The sequence below is a fragment of the Saimiri boliviensis genome, chromosome 17, assembly GCF_048565385.1.
Source record: "Saimiri boliviensis isolate mSaiBol1 chromosome 17, mSaiBol1.pri, whole genome shotgun sequence".
Lineage (NCBI taxonomy): Eukaryota > Metazoa > Chordata > Mammalia > Primates > Cebidae > Saimiri > Saimiri boliviensis.
Genome location: NC_133465.1, coordinates 42,252,634 through 42,272,042, shown reverse-complemented (window position 1 = coordinate 42,272,042; position 19,409 = coordinate 42,252,634). Strand labels below are relative to the sequence as shown.

The 19,409-nt window shown below is 48.0% G+C and overlaps 1 protein-coding gene across 1 annotated transcript in view; it reads left to right on the top strand.

Moving 5' to 3' along the window:
* Positions 1-19,409, top strand: part of B4GALNT2 (beta-1,4-N-acetyl-galactosaminyltransferase 2 (SID blood group)) — a 35,206-nt gene that overhangs the window by 13,233 nt on the left and 2,564 nt on the right. Inside the window, 6 exon segments of the mRNA XM_074388002.1 lie at positions 5,596-5,702; positions 9,169-9,206; positions 12,213-12,393; positions 13,133-13,219; positions 17,062-17,249; positions 18,808-18,948. Coding sequence (XP_074244103.1) covers positions 5,596-5,702; positions 9,169-9,206; positions 12,213-12,393; positions 13,133-13,219; positions 17,062-17,249; positions 18,808-18,948 — 742 coding nt within the window.

The following is a 19,409-nucleotide window of genomic DNA, read 5'->3' as shown; positions in this document are numbered from 1 at the left end:
AAATAGGCAGACACTACATACCAGGGCCCCCAACCCCCGCTGCCTCAAAAGCCTGTTGTTAAAACATTTACCACCACTATTCATGCCTCTCCCATCACATATACAAATAAATGTACACACATGAACGTATACTCCCCTTTAGAAAACAGAAATTATAGTGTACTGTACAAACTTTCTACATCTTGCTTTCTTGACTTTAATAGTGGAGCTCTTTCCTCATCAATGTAGATGCCACCTGTTCAGTACCAGAGATGAGGCTGGACTTTGAATGTCACCTTCTGAATATTTCTTTCTCAATTCTCAGAATGGAAGCTGCTCTCCCCACTAAGGCCTACCATATCTCTGATAACTTAATAGTATTTAATATTATTAAGTATTCAGTACCAATGTAGCTCAATACCATTGAGCTTTGAACTGAACTCTTGAGTTTCCACACAACTTGTGAATACATTCTATGGGCCACAGAATGGACATTTTGACTCAGAGAGAACGCTGTTTTTCATTGTTGTTTTGTGGTGTGGTTTTTTTTTTTTTTTTTTTTTTTTGAGACCGAGTTTTCCTCTGTTGCCCAGACTGGAGTGCAGTGGAGTGATCTCAGCTCACTACAACCTCTGCCTGCGGGTTCAAGCAATTCTCCTGCCTCAGCCTCCTGAATAGAGATGGGGTTTCACCATGCTGGCCAGGCTGGTCTCAAACTTCTGACCTCATGATCCACCCGCCTCAGCATCCCAAAGTGCTGGGATTACAGGTGTGAGCCATAGCCCCCGGCTTTTTTTTTTTTTTTTTTTTTTTTTTTTTGAGACAGAGTCTTGCTCTGTTGCCAGGCTGGAGTGCAGTGACGCAATCTTGGCTCACTCTCAGCGACCTCCACCTCCCAAGTTCAAGTGATCCTGCCACCTCAGCCTCCCAAGTAGCTGGGATTACAAGTGTGTCACCACGTCTGGTCACTTTTTGTATTTTTTTGTAGAGACGGGTTTCACCATGTTGGCTAAGCTGGTCTCAAACTCCAGACCTCAAGCAATCCGCCCACCACAGCCTCCCAAAGTGCTGGGATTACAGGTGTGAGCCACGCCACCACCCCCAGGACACACTGATTGTACCCTCTATTATACTGTAAGTTCATCGAGAGCAGGATCTATATTAGATTCATCTTTGTACCTAGCTCAGTGTCTTGCTCAAAGCAGGGATTCAGTGGATTTCATCAGCTGAATGACAAAGATTTGAGAACATCTGTGTTCCTCCCCAGCTACATCCTCACTGGCATGAGATCCAGTTTACATTAGTCATTATCATCAGGCTGTTTGCTTTTCTTCCTATCTGTATTGCCTGGTATAATCCCCAAAGGGCTGGGAATTTCCACAGGTGAAAGAGGGCCAGGTGAGGATGTGGCCAGGAACTCCTCCAACTCCATAGCCTTCCCTGTTTGGAACAAGTTCTTTCTTATAATTCCTTCTGCCGAGCTCCTTCCAGGTCAGTATCCCTCCCAACAGGCACTTGCCTTGTGTCCACTTATCCCTCCCCTGCCCTCCCTGATCTCACTCTCTCTATCTCTTCAAACCCCTTTCCCTATTCTCCCTTCCCCCACCATGTGCCTCTTGCAATTTGCACACCTGGGGCTTCTTTCTCCCAGAAGTCCAGGCACTGCCCAGGGCAGCGACCAGCTTCTGGCACAACCATGTTCCCTGTGCTTCCCCTCACACCACTGGCTTATCCTGCAGACACTTATTGAGCCTTACTTGATGTCAGCCACAGTGGCAGGCACTTTGAGTCTCCAGCTCCAGAGATCTCACAGAACAGTGAGTGGCAAAGAGAGACCGGGAGACTAACAAATGGAGAACTGTCCTGACAGGCAGCAGGTAACGTTAGGGAAGGACAGGCTGTGAAATTGTTCATTCAATTATATATATATATATATATATATTTTTTTTTTTTTTCTTTTCTTTCTTACTATAAGTTTATTCAATGCAAAACAGCCACCTGACAGAGCCACCTCTACCCGTGGGTGGTGGCTCATGCCTGTAATCCCAGCACTTTGGGCGGCTGAGGCGGGCAGGTCACCTGAGGTCAGAAGTTCGAGACCAGCCTGGCCAACATGGTGAAACCCTGTCTCTACTAAAAATACAAAACTTAGGAGGCTGAGGCAGGAGAATCGCTTGAACCCAGAAGGCGGAGGTTGCAATAAGCTGAGATTGTGCCACTGCACTCCAGCCTGGGTGACAGAGCGAGACCCTGTCTCAAAAAATCTAAAAACAAAACAAAAATCCTCTCCAATTTTACTGAGGTGGCTGACCACATCCATGACCAAATCATCTGCCTCTACGCTGGAATTCAGTTGCTGACGCAGCCCTAGCCTCGGCTTTCTTTTTTCTTTTCTTTTTTTTTTTGAGACGGAGTTTCGCCCTTGTTACCCAGGCTGGAGTGCAATGGCGCGATCTCGGCTCACCGCAACCTCCACCTCCTGGGTTCAGGCAATTCTCCTGCCTCAGCCTCCTGAGTAGCTGGGATTACAGGCACGTGCCACCATGCCCAGCTAATTTTTTGCACTTTTAGTAGAGACGGGGTTTCACCATGTTGACCAGGATGGTCTCGATCTCTCGACCTTGTGATCCACCCGCCTCGGCCTCCCAAAGTGCTGGGATTACAGGCTTGAGCCACCGTGCCCAGCTCGGCTTTCTTGTTAGAAGCAGCAGGCTGTCGGCTTCCCCTCTTATGGGTCTTGCAGGTGGCTTACCCACCAGACCTTTAGGCAGAGACCTACCAGTCTCTGGACAGCTGCGGCATAGGGTGGCAGGCACAATCTTGGGGGGCAGATGGTGTCATCATGGAGATTCTGGATACCCTCATTGGTAAGGTACCCGTAGAAATGTCTCCAGGCAGGGTGTCTCTTCACATAGCCTTGGGACGTGAGAGACTGCATGGCCTTTATGACATGAAGGTTGGGCACCTTCTCGTCTGCCAGCCCTGGGTGCTTAGACATGAGGACATCCTTCTTGACCACCGTGACTCCCTCCTTAAAAAGGAGTTCATAAGGCCGGGCGCGGTGGCTCAAGCCTGTAATCCCAGCACTTTGGGAGGCTGAGGCGGGTGGATCACGAGGTCAAGAGATCGAGACCATCCTGGTCAACATGGTGAAACCCCGTCTCTACTAAAAATACAAAAAAATAGCTGGGCATGGTGGCACGTGCCTGTAATCCCAGCTACTCAGGAGGCTGAGGCAGGATAATTGCCTGAATCCAGGAGGCGGAGGTTGCGGTGAGCCGAGATTGCGCCATTGCACTCCAGCCTGGGTAACAAGAGCAAAACTCCGTCTCAAAAAAAAAAAAAAGGAGTTCATAAATGGCAATCCTGTTCCTCTTAAGTATCAACAGCTCAGTGGCTGCAGGGTCTGGGGCTGGAACTGGAAAGGAATATGATATGGTTTTAAGAGCTATGTATTGGGAGACTGAGGTGGGCAGATCACAAGGCCAGGAGATTGAGACCTTCCTGGCTAACATTGGTGAAACCCCGTTTCTACTAAAAATACAAAAAAATTAGCTGGATGAGGTGGTACACACCTCTAGTCCCAACTGCTCAAGAGTCTGAGGCAGGAGAATCGCTTGAAACCAGGAGGTGGAGGTTGCAGTGAGCCAAGATCGTGCCACTGCGCTCCAGCCTGGGCAACAGAACGAGACTCTGCCTCAAAAAAAAAAAAAAAAAAAAAAAAAAAAAAAAAAAAAAGCTATGTATATATCTAGTTAATCCCTCTTAATTGTAATATAACTATGAATATGAATATACTGCATTTTACTAAGCCATTTCCCTGTTGAAAGGTATTTAGATTGTTGGAAAACCTTCCTTTTTACATTTACATGATAATAGTATTACATTATATTTACATTCTTTCCTTTTTCATTAAAACATGTATAAGGGCCGGGCGCGGTGGCTGACGCCTGTAATCCCAGCACTTTGGGAGGCCGAGGCGGGTGGATCACGAGGTCAAGAGATCGAGACCATCCCGGTCAACATGGTGAAACCCCGTCTCTACTGAAAATACAAAAAATTAGCTGGGCATGGTGGCACATGCCTGTAATCCCAGCTACTCGGGAGGCTGAGGCAGGAGAATTGCCTGAACCCAGGAGGCGGAGGCTGCAGTGAGCCAAGATCGTGCCATTGCACTCCAGCCTGGGTGACAAGAGCGAAACTCCATCTCAAAAAAAAAAAAAAAAAAAAAGACATGTATAAGGGCCAGGCATGGTGGCTTACACCTATAATCCCAACACTTTGGGAGGCTGAGGCAGGCAGATCACTTGAGGCCAGGAGTTTGAGACCAGCCTGGACAATATGGCAAAACCCCATCTCTACAAAAAATAAAAAAATTAGCCGGGCATGGTGGCACGTGCCTATAATCCCAGCTACTCAGGAGGCTGAGGCAGGAGAATCACTTGAACTGGGAAGTGGAGGTTGTAGTGAGCCGAGATCATGCCACTGCACTCCAGCCTGGGTGACAGAGTGAGACTCTGTCTCAGGAAAAAAAAAAAATACATGTATAAGAATGTCCATTTCAAACAACCCTGAAATGAATGTCCTTATGCTTGTCTTACTGTTTACACATGCAAGCATTTCTCCTTTCACTTAATATCTTACTTGCTAGATCCCAGAGTATGTCTTTTTTATTTTTGATAGATACTGACAAATTTCCCTCAAGAGGGCTTGTGTGAACTCACTTTCATGAAGAGTGGGTAAGAGTCGCAAGCTTTTGACTAAAGATTGTTATCAATAACAACAACAACAACAACAAAAACCATGAAAATAGTTCCTCTGTTTGCTCTAAAAAGATTGTGACAACAATACTCACAGGTAAACTTTGTTGTGACTTAGTTTCTTTTTTATTTCAGTGGTGGGAGAAGTTCCACTTCCCTTCAGGAATTGGTCTACTTCTTCTTTTGGATAGTAAGGGCACGTACTGGTTGTCAATTTCTTGTTATCCTGGTTTCCTCGAAGTTCAGATGTGACGTTGGTGTTTAGCTGCTGCAGCTAGATGGGCCCCTACAGTCTGATAATTTTATTTTTCCTTTTATGCTGGTCATGTTTTTTTCAAAAATTTGCTTTGTTAGCCAGACATGGTGGCCCTCTCCTATAGTCCTGGCTTCTCTGAAGGCTGAGACAGGAGGATTGCTTGAGCCCAGGGGTTGGAGACCAGCCTGGGCGACATAGTGAGACCCTATCGCTACAAAAAATTGTAGAAATTAACCGGGCTTTGTGGCATGTACCTGTAGTCCCAGCTATGGGAAGGCTGAGATGGGAGGACTGCGTGAGTAAGGGAGGTCAAGACTGCTTCGAGCCGTGATTGTGCCACTGTACTCCAGCCTGGGCGACAAAGTGAAACCCTGTCTCAAAAACAAAAATGCTTTGTTATAAACCACCTCAGTACCTTTGTGGAGGGAGGTCAGGAGAGGGGAGGAAATAAGGGCTGTGGGTGAGAATGGAGGGAGACAGGGACAAGCCACTTTTGATTTCTCCGCATTGTCAGGGCAAGGCTCTGTGCACAGGCACCACTGTGAGAACTAACCAGGGACCAGCATCAGGGCAACTGCTGATGTTTCTGTTCTCCTGCAGAGAAGGGCTTCCCCGCCCACTGCCCCTGCTGGCCCAGCCCAACCTCCCCTTTGGGTACCCAGTCCACGGAGTGGAGGTAATGCCCCTGCACACAGTTCCCATCCCGGGTAAGTACATCCACATCCTGAGAGGCCCTAGAGAGCATTCTCACTCTTCTTAGGCAAAAGGAGGGAGAGGTGGGGTGCAGTGGCTCATGCCTGTAATCCCAGCACTTTGGGAGGCCAAGGCAGGAGTTCAAGGCTGCAGTGACCTATCGTCTTGCCAGTACACTCCAGCCTGGGTGACATATGAAACCCTGCTGTCTCCTTAAAAAAAAAGCGGGGGAGGGGGACAAGTGCTGTGGCTCATTCCAGCCTGTAATCCCAGCATTTTGGGAGGCTGAGGCGGGTGGATTGCTTGAGCTCAGGAGTTCGAGACCAGCCTGGACAATATGGCAAAACCCCGTATCTACAAAAAATAGAAAAATTAGCTGGGTGTGATGGTGGGCACCTGTAGTCCCAGCTACTTAGGGGGTTGAGGCAGAAGGGTTGCTTGAACTTGGGGGAGTCGAGGCTGTAGTGAGCAGAGATTGTGCTGCTGCACTTCAGCCTGAGTGACAAAGCGAGACCCTGTCTCAAAAAAGAAAGAAAGAAAAATAAAAATATGGAGCAGGCATTCATTGATACCTGCTGTGTACTCAGCACAAGCCAGGAAATTGATGTGATTTCTTTTTTTTTTTTGAGATGGAGTCTTGCTCAATCTCTCAGGCTAAAGTGCAGTGGTGAGATCTCGGGTCAGGGCAACTCTACCTCCCAGGTTCAAATGATCCTCCTGCCTCAGCCTCCCAAGTAGCTGGGATTACAAGTGCCCAGCACCACCCCTGGCTAATTTTTATATTTTTAGTAGAGATGGGGTTTCACCCCATTAGCCAAGCTGGTCTCGAACTCCTACCCTCAGATAATCTACCTGCCTCGGCCTCCCAAAGTGCTAGGATTACAGGCATGAGCCACCAAGCCTGGCTGGAAGTGCATTTTGAAAAGAATATTTATGTTGGTTAAAACTGCCCTCCACGAGGGATTTTTACACATCCCTCTAGTTCAGCAGCACCTCCCTCATCAGAGCAAAGTGGACTATTGTCTGAGTGACCAGAAGGAGGAGCCTGCAGGCACAGATGTCCCCTCCCAGTGCAGAGATGTTGGATTCTGTGGGTCTGTCCAGTGAGTCTTTTTGTGCTTGGGGGCTCTTGGCATCTTGAGGCAAACAGACCCCCGAAACCTACAAGCCCCAGAAAAGACCTCCAAGTAAGGTCTAGGTGTGGTGACAACGGGGGATCTGACATATCTCACAGACCCAGCGGAGCTCTCTCCAGGTCCAGCACTGATGAGCACGACAGATAACTGAATTTCACAAACCACACCTCAGACAGGCGCGATGAGAGTGAGTGCCCCAGACAGAGGAGGATTCGGGACATCAACAGATGGTGCGCCCCACAGAGAAGGAAGGGCAGGGTCCCAGACAAGGGACAAAGGGGACAGAGAAGCAGAGGTGAGAGTTCAGTAAGTTATCCAAGGCCACTTCAAGAGGATGCATTTGAATTTGAATTCGAATCAGTCCTACTGTAAGAATAGAGATAGATTCTAAAGTAAATACATTTGGGGTGACTCACTAGTGTTCTTGAATAGCCATTTTAAAACCTTTTTTCATTTTGGATGATTCATTTCTTATTGTGATAAAATTTACATAACGGGCTGGGTGCAGTGGCTCAAGCCTGTCATCCCAGCACTTTGGGAGGACCAGGTAGGCGGATCACTTGAGGTCAGGAGTTTGAGACCAGCCTGGCCAACATGGTGAAACTGCATCTCTACTAAAAATACAAAATTTAGCCAGGTGTGGTGGTGCGTGCCTGTGGTCTCAGTACTGGGGAGGCTGAGGCAGGAGAATTGCTTGAACCTGGGAGGTGCAGTTTACAGTGAGCTGAGATCGTACCACTGCACTCCAGCCTGGGTGACAGAGTGAGACTCTGTCTAAAAAAAATTGGCCAAGTGCAGTAGCTCACGCCTGTAATCCCAGCACTTTTAGAGGCTGAGGGGAGTGGATGACCTGAGGTCAGGAGTTTGAGCCTGGCCAACATGGTGAAACCCTGTCTCTACTAAAAATACAAAAATTAACCAGGTGTGGTGCCTCACACCTGTAGTCCCAGCTACTTGGGAGGCTGAGGCAGGAGAACCACTTGAACCCAGGAGGTGAAGGTTGCAGTGAGTTGAGATGGCAAAATTGCGTTCCAGCCTGGGTGACACAGCGAGACTCTATGTCAAAAAAAAAAAAAAAAAAAAAAAAGCCAGACGAGGCGACTCATACCTGTAATCCCAGTAGTTTGGGAGGCCAAGGCAGGCGGATCATGAGGTCATCACAAGGTCAGGAGATTGAGACTATCCTAGCCAACATGGTGAAACCCCCATCTCTACTAAAATACAAAAATTAGCCAGGCATGCCTGTAGTCCCAACTACTCAGGAGGCTGAGGCAGAAGAATTACTTGAACCCAGGAAGCAGGGGTTGCAGTGAGCCAAGATCATGCCACTGTACTCCAGCCTGGGCGACAGAGTGAGAGTCTGTCTCAAAAAAAAAAAAAAAAAAAAAAAAAAAAGCCGGGCGCGGTGGCTCAAGCCTGTAATCCCAGCACTTTGGGAGGCCGAGGCGGGTGGATCATAAGGTCAAGAGATCGAGACCATCCTGGTCAACATGGTGAAACCCCGTCTCTACTAAAAATACAAAAAATTAGCTGGGCATGGTGGCACGTGCCTGTAATCCCAGCTACTCAGGAGGCTGAGGCAGGAGAATTGCCTGAACCCGGGAGGCGGAGGTTGCGGTGAGCCGAGATCGCGCCATTGCACTCCAGCCTGGGTAACAAGAGCGAAAACTCCGTCTCAAAAAAAAAAAAAAAAAAAATATATATATATATATATATATATATATATATAGAGAGAGAGAGAGAGAGAGAGAGAGAGTACATGTAAATACATATATTACATATTATGTTAATAGTATATATTATATATAAACATAAAATTTACACTTTTAACCATTTGAAAGTGTATTGTTCAGTGACATTAAGGATATTCGTATTGTTGTGCAACCATCAGTCACCACCAGAACTGTCCCATCATCCCCATTGGGACTCTGTACCCATCTAACTTAACTCCCCACTGTCCCTCTCCCCAGCCCCTGGCAAACGCCACTCTACGTGTTGTCTCTATGGATTTGGCTACTCCAGGTGCCTTATACATGACGATTCATTACTTCTCCATGCTTCCTTCCCTTCACTAACAGATTCCCAGAAGGAACTGAGTTAATTCACAGCCTCCAAAGCTGAGGACAGGCATCGGAGGTTTTAGAACCGTGGGGGTTTGAGAAAGACTATGGAACACCACCTAACAGAGCCCCGGGGAGAGGCGCTTGCTCCGGCACTCTGGGTGGGAGGTGACACCTGAAGGAACTCTCGAGGGTGTACAGGAGTCCACGAGGTTGGCAAGAGCAGCGGGGAGCTGCAGTGTCCTCTCACATGCTGTTTCCTGTCTTTTTCCTGTGTCCTCCAGGTCTCCAGTTTGAAGGACCCGACGCTCCTGTCTATGAGGTGAGTCCTCATCCCAGCCCCTGTTTGCACTTGGCGTCTTGTCCTCATTCCCTCAGCTGTGGCTGGTCTCAGCCTTTGATGGAGCCCCTGTCCAGAATCAAGGTCAGACATGAGCCCAAGGCGGGAGGCGAAGGAAGGGTGTTCTGTAGAAGATGTGATTTTTCGGCCGGGCACGGTGGCTCAAGCCTGTAATCCCAGCACTTTGGGAGGCCGAGGCGGGTGGATCACGAGGTCAAGAGATCGAGACCATCCTGGTCAACATGGTGAAACCCCGTCTCTACTAAAAATACAAAAAGTTAGCTGGGCATGGTGGCGCGTGCCTGTAATCCCAGCTACTCAGGAGGCTGAGGCAGGAGAATTACCTGAACCCAGGAGGCGGAGGTTGCAGTGAGCCGAGATTGCGCCATTGCACTCCAGCCTGGGTAACAAGAGCGAAAAAACTCCATCTCAAAAAAAAAAAAAAAAAGAAGATGTGATTTTTCCAGCCTCGTGAGCGGCTGAAGTTCCAGAGAGGACTTCCCAGGCCACACTGATGAACAGGACCCCTTGGCTGCTGCTGCTTCTTCGAGAAGAAGCAACCACTGCAGCCACGGGTTCCGGCACTGCATGGCCTCTGTCAGGGTTAGGGCTGGCAGGACAGAGGGTGCTTGTGCCCTGCCTTCCTTTCCCCACTTTATGTAGCTCCACATCAAGGTCTCAGGGTGCTATATCTGATCGGTGAGATGCAAATCATGCCCAGAACCCTAACCAAGAGGAGTGTGGGAAGTGTGGTTTTAGTTTTCCACCTTTACAGGCTAGTCAGAGGTTGGAATAGGTGATGAGTGAGCCGATCGTTGAGACCTCTGCCACCTGTCACCATTGAGTTCTTGTTTCTCTCTGTTGTCTTCTTTTTTTGAGACAGGGTCTCACCCTGTCACCCAGGCTGGAGTGCAGTGGTGCAATACTGGGCTCAAGCGATCCTCCACATCAGCCTCTGAGTAGCTAGGACTGCAGGCACATGCCAACAAACCTGGTTAATTTTTTCTTTGAGATGGAGTCCTCACTCTGTCACTCAGGCTGGAGTGCAGTGGTGCGATCTCTGCTCACTGCAACCTCCATTTCCAGAGTTCAGTTGATTCTTTTGCCTCAGCCTCCCAAGTAGCTGGGACTATAGGCGTGCATCACCACACCCAGCTAACTTTTTGTATTTTTAGTAGAGACAGGGTTTCACCATGTTGGCCAGGCTGGTCTCGAACTCCTGACCTCAAGTGATCCATCTCAACCTCCCAAAATGCTGGGATTACAGGTATGAGCCTCTGCACCCAGCCCCTGGTTACTTAAAAAAATTTTTTTTAATTTTTAGTTGAGATATGCTCTTGCCATGTTGCCCAGGCTGGTTTTGAACTCCTGAGCTCAAATGATCCTCCACCTCTATCTCCCAAAGCCCTGGAGTTACAGGTATGAGCTACCGTGCCTGGCTATGTTGTCTTCTTCGTAGTCCTGCTCTGGACCGGAATCCTCCCTGCGTGTGGCTCCATGCTTTTCCCCTCTCTTCCACACTGGAGTGCAAGCTTCCTGAAGGCATTTACTGCTGTTTTCCCAGTGCCTGTAACTGGATTTTCAGAAAGTGTCTGTTGACTGACTAGTGTCAACAGTGTCAGGAGCCACACTGTCCAATTTCCTCTAATAGAGAACCGTGATGACTCACAGAAGGCAAGAGAAGAGAGGGGTCGTGGGGTAGCAATGGGGTGGAGAGGGTAAGCCAGTTCCAGATGCATTCTGGAGGGAGGGCTGAGAGGACTTGCCACTGGACGGGCAGTCTGTGTACAGAAAAGGGCAGAGCAGGGAGGATTCCCCCCACAGCCTGGGACAGCTGAGTGGATGGAGGTGCCATGCACAAGGCAGGAGGAACAGGGGGTGAGGGTGGGCGGAAACAGGTTTACAGAGAAAAATCAGTAGTTCCATTCTGAAGAATGAATTTGAGTTGCTTGTGAAACATTCAAGCAGTTGGATCTCAGAAAGGTGAGACTTACAATGCGACCCCACCAGCAAAGGAACGAGTTTTAAAGCCACCGGGAACAGATGAAATCTAGCAGGAAGGTGAGGAAGGTGTGGAGTAAGAAGCGAAAAGAAGCTGGGTGCGGTGGCTCACGCCTGTAATTCCAGCACTTTGGGAGGCCGAGGTGGGTGGATTCCGTCAGGAGTTCCAGACCAGCCTGGCCAACATGGTGAAACCCCGTCTCTACTAAAGATACAAAAAATTAGCCAGATGTGATGGCACATGCCTGTAATCCCTTGCTACTTGGGAGGAGGCTGAGGCAGGAGAGTTGCTTGAATCTGGGAGGCAAAGGTTGCAGTAAGCTGAGATCATGCCACTGCACTCCAGCCTGGGTGACAGGTGAGACTCTGGTGACAGGTGAGACCAAAAAAAAAAAAGAAGGAAAAGGAGTCCAGGATTGGAGTTTGAGACCAGCCTGGCCAACATGGTGAAACCCAGTCTCTACTAAAAATACAAAAACAAATTAGCCAGGTATAGTGGCTTATGCCTGTAATCCCAGCTACTCCAGAGGCTGAGGCAGGAGAATTGCTTGAACCCAGGAGGCGAAGGTTGCAGTGAGCTGAGATGGTGCCACTGCACTCCAGCACGGGTGATGGACTCCATCTTAAAAAAAAAAAGAATCCAGAATGAAGGTCTGAAAAACTCCATTTAGAGATATATAGAGAGAAGAGCAGGAGATGGCAAAGAGAGATCAAAGGTGGAGTAAGAAGTCGAGAAGAATGGAACCCTGCAAGCTGAGAGATGCGAATATTTCCAGAAATGGGTCCTTTCATCCATGGGCCCTAGGACTTGGCGGGGTGGGTACAGGGGCACTAACACAGTGCTCCCTGCAGAGCCAGCCCTACACTATCAAGGGCACCCCGGTGCTTCTCCCCTCACCCTTATGTGCTCTGGCCTGGTTAGGTACCTTTCCAGAGAGACATTTTCCGGTCCCTGCATTGAGCATCATTCTACCTCACCCACCCTAGGTCACCCTGACAGCATCTCTGGGGACACTGAACACCCTTGCTGATGTCCCAGACAATGTGGTGCAGGGCAGAGGCCAGAAGCAGCTGACCATTTCTACCAGTGACCGGAAGCTGCTGAAGTTCATCCTTCAGCACGTGACATACACCAGCATGGGGTACCAGCACCATAAGGTGGACATAGGTGAGAGTCTGTCCTTGGGGTGCCAAATGCTCATGGATCTGGAAGATACCTCTGGGCCCTCTCAAAGTCTTCCTCCTCCAGGAAGCCTGCCTGCTTTTAAGATCCCTTCCCTCTTTCCTCTTTTTTTTTTTTGAGATGGAGTCTCACTCTGTTGCCCAGGCTGGAGTGCAATGGCACGGTCTTGGCTCACTGCAACCTCTGCCTCCCAGGTTCAAGCAATTCTCCTGCCTCAGCCTCCCGAGTAGCTGGGATTACAGGTGCTTGCCACCCAGCTAATTTTTTTGTATTTTTAGTAGAGATGGGGTTTTACTACATTGGCCAGGCTGGTCTAGAACTCCTGACCTCATGATCCTCCTGCCTCAGCCTCCCTAAGTGTTGGGATTACAGGCGTGAGCCACAGTGCCTGGCTTGGGAGCTAACGTTTTAAAAACACCTGTATGTGTGAGGCACTACAAAAAATTATTTAATATTTACACCAATCCTATTATATATATTTTTTTGTTTCTTTATTTTAAAAGAAGACATATGAACTTACGAGGCATTCAGCACGTTGCCCCAGGGACACAGCAAGGCAGGAGCCGGAATGCCAGAGAGTCTATGAGGTCCATAATCTCATCCCAGCCAGGACTCTCCCTATCAAACCTGCACTCCCTTGTCATGCTGGCTTCCTGGGGTGGCCTGGAGTTTGATCCAGACAGACACCGTACTGCCTGTGCTCTGACCTTATTTCTTCCTCCAGTGAGTCTGGAGTCCAGATCTTCAGTGGCCAAGTTTCCGGTGACAATCCGTAATCCTGTCATACCCAAGCTGTATGACCCTGGACCAGGTAAGGCCCTTCTTCTTGGGGCTCCATGGTGGCACTCTGTGAAGCTATTGGAGGGATTCAGAAGGGATCACTTCTGAGATGGAGGAGAATTGATCAAATGACAGCTCTGATATGCTCCCTGACGACGAGCTTCATTTGGAGGAAAAAAAAACCCTCTAGGACACACTACCCTAAAATTGCTTAATAATTTTTAACTTATTATGGGGTTTGTGCTAATTTTAGGAAAAAAGCTAATGAATTATAACATTTTAATAAGTAATAATAATAAAAAGAGTGGTACTGAATGAAATTGGAAATCCAGATATAAACCCAACACATGTTGGAATTTCACTGTGTGATAAAGACAGCTTGTCTGGCTGGGCGAGGTGGCTCACGCCTGTAATCCCAGCACTTTGGGAGGCCAAGGCAGGCAGATCATCTGAGGTCAGGAGTTCAAGACCAGCCTGGCCAATATGGTGAAACTGCATCTCTACTAAAAATATACAAATTAGCTGGGTGTGGTGGCAGGCACCTGCAATCCCAGCCACTCAGGAGGCTGAGGCAGAAGAATCACTTCAACCCAGGAGGTGGAGGTTGCAGTGAGCCGAGATTGCACCACTGCACTCCAGCCTGGGCAACAGAGCAAGAATCAGTCTCAAAAAAAAAAAAAAAAAAAAAAAAAAAAGCTTGTCAAATTAAAGGAGGACAAATGAACAAATTAAAAATGTTTTTTTCAAAAAATCATGTGAGATAATGGTGTAGCTATATGAAAGATAGAAAATTTTCATCCAAGTGTGATGGCTTGCACCTGTAATCCAGCTCACACCTGTAATTTCAGCTACTCATGAGGCTGAGATGGGAGGATCCTTGAGTCTGGGAGGTCGAGGCTGTGGTGAGCCATGATCACCGCTATACTCCAGCCTGGGCAACAGAGTGAGACCCTGTCTCAAAACAAATTAACAACTGAAAAATAATTTTTAAATTAGAAGTAAAACTTGGCCGGGTGCGGTGGCTCAAGCCTGTAATCCCAGCACTTTGGGAGGCCGAGGCGGGTGGATCGCGAGGTCGAGAGATCGAGACCATCCTGGTCAACATAGTGAAACCCCCGTCTCTACTAAAAATACAAAAAATTAGCTGGGCATGGTGGCACGTGCCTGTAGTCCCAGCTACTCAGGAGGCTGAGGCAGGAGAATTGCCTGAGCCCAGGAGGCGGAGGTTGCAGTGAGCCGAGATCGTGCCATTGCACTCCAGCCTGGGTAACAAGAGCGAAACTCTGTCTCAAAAAAAAAAAAAAAAAAAAAAAAAAGAAGTAAAACTTGAATCTATGTCACATACCAAGATAAATTCCAATCGATCAGTTATCTAAATACATTTTAAAGTACTAGAAACAAAAATGGAGTTTAAAAAACAGTCTTAGGGTATAAGTCATGACGCAAAACTCAGAGACCGTAAAAAAATTAAAAATATAAAATACATACAATTTTATATGTTAAAATTAGCAAATTTTAATTAGTGAAGTCAAATGACAAAGGCCAAATTGGGAAAAAAATCTTCAACTCACATTAAAGACAAAGGTCTCATTAGAGCAGCTATGAATCAATAAGAAAAGAACACCCAATAAGGAAAAATCCACAATTCAGAAAAAATTAAATTCAGCAACACGTTTAGCCCTTAAAATATATGCCCACTCTCACACTGAGAAAGGTGCATATGAAAACTACTTTCAGCTGGGCACGGTGGCTCAGGCCTGTAATCCCAGCACTTTGAGAGGCTGAAGCAGGTGGATCACCTGAGGTCAGGAGTTTGAGACCAGCCTGGCCAACATGGTGAAACTGCATCTCTACTAAAAATACAAAACTTAGCTGGCGTGGTGACACATGCTTATAATCCCAGCTACTCAAGAGGCTGGGGTAGGAGAATCACTTGAACCTAGGAGGTGGAGGTTGCAGTTGCACTCCAGCCTGGGTGACAGAGCAAGACTCCTCAAAAACAAACAAACAAACAAACAAAAACCCCACATCAAAAGGTTTTGGACAGGGTTGGAAAAACGGCATATCAGCTGCTGTTAGGAATGTAAATCGGCGCCTCTCTGGAGGGAATTTGGCAGTATCTATCAACATTTTAAATGTGCATATCCTTTAGGCTAGCAATTCCACTTATAGAAATTATCCTACAGATATTTATATCTGTGTGAAATGATATTTGTTTGAGGTTATTTAGTGCAGCACCGTTTGCAGTGGCAAAAAACAGAATGGGCCAGGCGCAGTGGTTCATGTCTATAATCCCAGCACTTTGGGAGGCCAAGGTGGGCGGATCACTTAAGGTTAAGACTTCAAGACTACCCAGGCCCACATGGTGAACACCCATCTCTACTAAAAATACAAAAATTAGCTGGGCATGGTGGCGCAAGCCTGTAGTCCCAGCTACTCGGGAAGCCGAGGTAGGAGAATTGCTTGAACCCAGGAGGCGGAGGTTGCGGTGAGCCGAGATCGCGCCATTGCACTCCAGCCTGGGTAACAAGAGCGGAACTCTGTCTCAAAAAAAAAAAAAAAAAAAAAAAAAATCAAAAAATTAGCCGGGCATGGTGGTGCATGCCTGTAGTCCCTGCTACGTTACTTGGGAATCTGAGGCAGGAGAATCACTTGAACCCAGGAGATGAAGGTTGCAGTGAGCTGAGAACACGCCACTAAACTCAAGTCTAAGTGACAGAGCACGAACTTGTCTCAAAAAAAAAAAAAGTGCAAAAGGGCAGCACAGGGGTCGGGTTCTGGAATGACTTCTGTCCAAATGACTTCTGATTTCTGTCATTCTTGGAAAGTGGCTAAGTGCATTCACTCACAAACAGGGAGGGGTGTGGCTTCCAGCATGCATTAACTCCAGCTGGCCCCACGCCGCGTGGACATGGCAACTGCACAGTCAGCTGCTAGTTCGCTGTTCAGTAGCTGAATCCCAAACACACCTGCAGCTCCAGCTGCATCATCATGGGATCTTTTCCATGATGTCCCCTCTCCAGTCTCTTATACGTCACATGCCTTAAGATGGGCAATTCGGTCCAGGCCTTGCAATCTCCAAGTAGACCTATTTCTAACCATGTCATCCTGAGAATAGAGATCAGGTAAGCTTTTCTGTAGGAGTTGCAGATGATGGTAGAAGCAAGTCTCAAGATTTGTAGATGTCTTCTCCTCTTCCTGGGCTCCATGACCCTCCATATTGAGCCCTTAGATGGGCAAAGCTCCATGCATCTCAACTCTTACTGTTAAGATGAAGGCCGGGTGTGGTGGCTCATGACTGTAATCCCAGCACTTTGGGAGTCCGAGGCAGGCAGATCACGAGGTCAGGAGTTTTATACCAGCCTGGTCAACATGGTGAAACATCTCTACTAAAAATACAAAATTAGCCAGATGTGGTGGCGCATGCCTGTAATCCCAGCTACTTGGGAGGCTGAGGCAGGAGAATCATTTGAACCCGGAAGGCAGAGGTTACAGTGAGCCGAGATTGCACCATTGCACTCCAACCTGGGCAACAAGAGCAAAACTCCGTCTCAAACAAACAAACAAAAGATGAAAGCAGGAAACAAGCAAAGTGCTAATAGGCAGGTGTAAATGAAACATTCAGACAGACAGGTGGGAAATGGCATAGTGGAGCCAACAGAACCAGGAAATGCAACACATTGGGTATGTTTTAAATGTCTTTGTTTTCTAATGCAACTAGCAAACTCTCATTAAGCACCTCCTGGGTACAAGAGGCGTAAGGCCCACAGACACTGACAGGTTATGACATAAAGAAGCCATCAGATCAAAGCAGGAAAAGACAGTGAAGCTTCCTACAGGACAGAGCTCTGACACCCACGGTTTTCTGCCTAGAGAGGAAGCTCAGAAACCTGGTCACCATTGCCACCAAGACTTTCCTCCGCCCCCATAAGCTTATGACCATGCTCCGGAGTATTCGAGAGTATTACCCAGACTTGACCGTGATAGTGGCTGACGACAGCAAGAAGCCCCTGGAGATTAAAGACAATCACGTGGAGTATTACACCATGCCGTTCGGGAAGGTATGTCCCTCTCAGATTGGGGAGCACCTGCATTCCAGGAGAAGAGGGCCCCAGGGTCATGTTCTACCCTGGATGGGGCTGCTTCCTCAGGGGTCTTCCCAAGGAAGCAGAGTCCAGGAGTGGGAGTGGGTGAGAACTGTCCTTTGAGTCCCCTTGCTGATTCAGAGAGAAATTGGGTCACCCTTACTTTTCTGCATTCATGAGGTAGTTCTTCCACCTTGCCTCATTTTTTTTTTTTTTCTTTTTTGAGATGAAGTCTTGCTCTGTTGCTCAGGCTGGAGTGCAGTGGTGTGATCTTAGCTCACTGCAACCTCCGCCTCCCAGGTTCAAGCAATTCTCCTTCCTCAGCCTCCCGGGTGGGTGGGACTACCGGCATGCACCACCACACCCTGCTATTTTTTGTAGTTTTAGTAGAGATAGGGTTTTACCATGTTGGCCAGGCTGGTCTCAAATTCTTGACCTCAGGTGATCCATTCACCTCAGCCTCCCAAAATGCTGGGATTACAAATGTGAGCCACCACGCCCAGCCCCTCATTTCTATTTTTTTATTTTTCATTTTTTTGAGCTAGAGTCTTGCTCTGTCACCTAGGCTGGAGTGCAGTGGTGCAATCACAGTGATCATGGCAGCCTCGACCTTAAAGGCTCAAGTGCTCCTCTCACCTCATCCTTCCTAGTAGCTGCGACTATAGACATGCACCATGATGCCAGGCTAATTTTTAAAATTTTTTGTAGAGATGGGGTCTCACTGTGTTGGCCAGGTTAGTCTTGAACTCTAGGGCTCAAGCGATTCTTCTACCTAGGCCTCCCAAAGTGCTGGGATTACGGAGGTGAGCCACTGTGCCTCACCCCCATCTTTCCTCATTTCTGATGTGGAAATTGATTGCAGTCCTTATAAGCGGCTTGAGGTCTCTGACATCCCAAAGATTCCTGAGATGTAGAGAAATCTCTCCCGTCCATGATTCTACCCAAGCTAGGATCTTGGTCTCTCTCTCCTCTCTCTCTCTCTCCCTCTTTCTCCTTGACTCTCTCTCCCTTCCCACCTTTTCTCTCTCCCTCTCCCTCCCTTTCTCTCACCCTCCCTCTCTCTCCTGCCACCTCTCACTCTCCCTGCTACTCTCTCTCGCTCTCATTCTCTTCCTCCCTCTCTCTCCGCCCTCCTTCCTGCAAGGACACAGGAGGAAATGAATATTATACCTACCAGATGTCCCTCAAACTTGACATCTTACAGGAGACAAAAGGAGAGCCATAGAAACTGTCAGGCAAAAAGGGACTTCAGCCAATTCATATAGGCCACAGAGCCAAGGAAACACTTCCTAGTCTTTCTTTGTCTCAGTCTTTGATGCAGTAGTCCCTGTCCCTTCCAGACTTTCTCTGAGACACGGACTTCCTTCAGCCCCGTGGTTCTCAGCCTTGGCTGCACTCTGGATTCGCTCCCACCAATTCTGATGGAATTTGTCTGGAGTGCATGCGGCCTGGCTGTTGGGAATTTGGAAGGCTCCCCACGTGATTCCAATATGTCATATGGGCAACCACTCATCTAACCTCGTTTCGTCTACAGGGTTGGTTTGCTGGTAGGAACCTGGCCATATCTCAGGTCACCACCAAATACGTTCTCTGGGTGGACGATGATTTTCTCTTCAACAGTGAGACCAAGATTGAGGTGTTGGTGGACGTCCTGGAGAAAACGGAACTGGATGTGGTAAGGGACAGTTGTCAGTTTCACCCAGCTGCAATCTGTAGAGCTGGACAAGTGCGGAGCAGAGAGAGGGAAAAAATGTATAAGAGGATAGGAGGCGGAGGGAGAGGGCCTGGTGCAGGAGGTGAATAGGCCAGTGCAACCCAGGTGGACAGTGCTGCACCAGCTCACACCTCTACACTGACTTTTCTTTGAGCAAATTACACCCCCTTCCTCATTTGCAATTGTGTTCTCCTTTAAAATGGAATGTTTACTGAGGCCAGGTGCGGTGGCTCACGCCTATAATCCCAGCACTTGGGGAGGCCAAGGCCGGCAGATCACAAGGTCAAAAGACCGAGACCATACCGGTGAAACCCCGGCTCTACTAAAAATACAAAAATTAGCTGGGCGTGGTGGCATGTACCCATAGTCCCAGCTACTGGGGAGGCTGAGGCAGGAGAAACACTTGAACCTGGGAGGCAGAG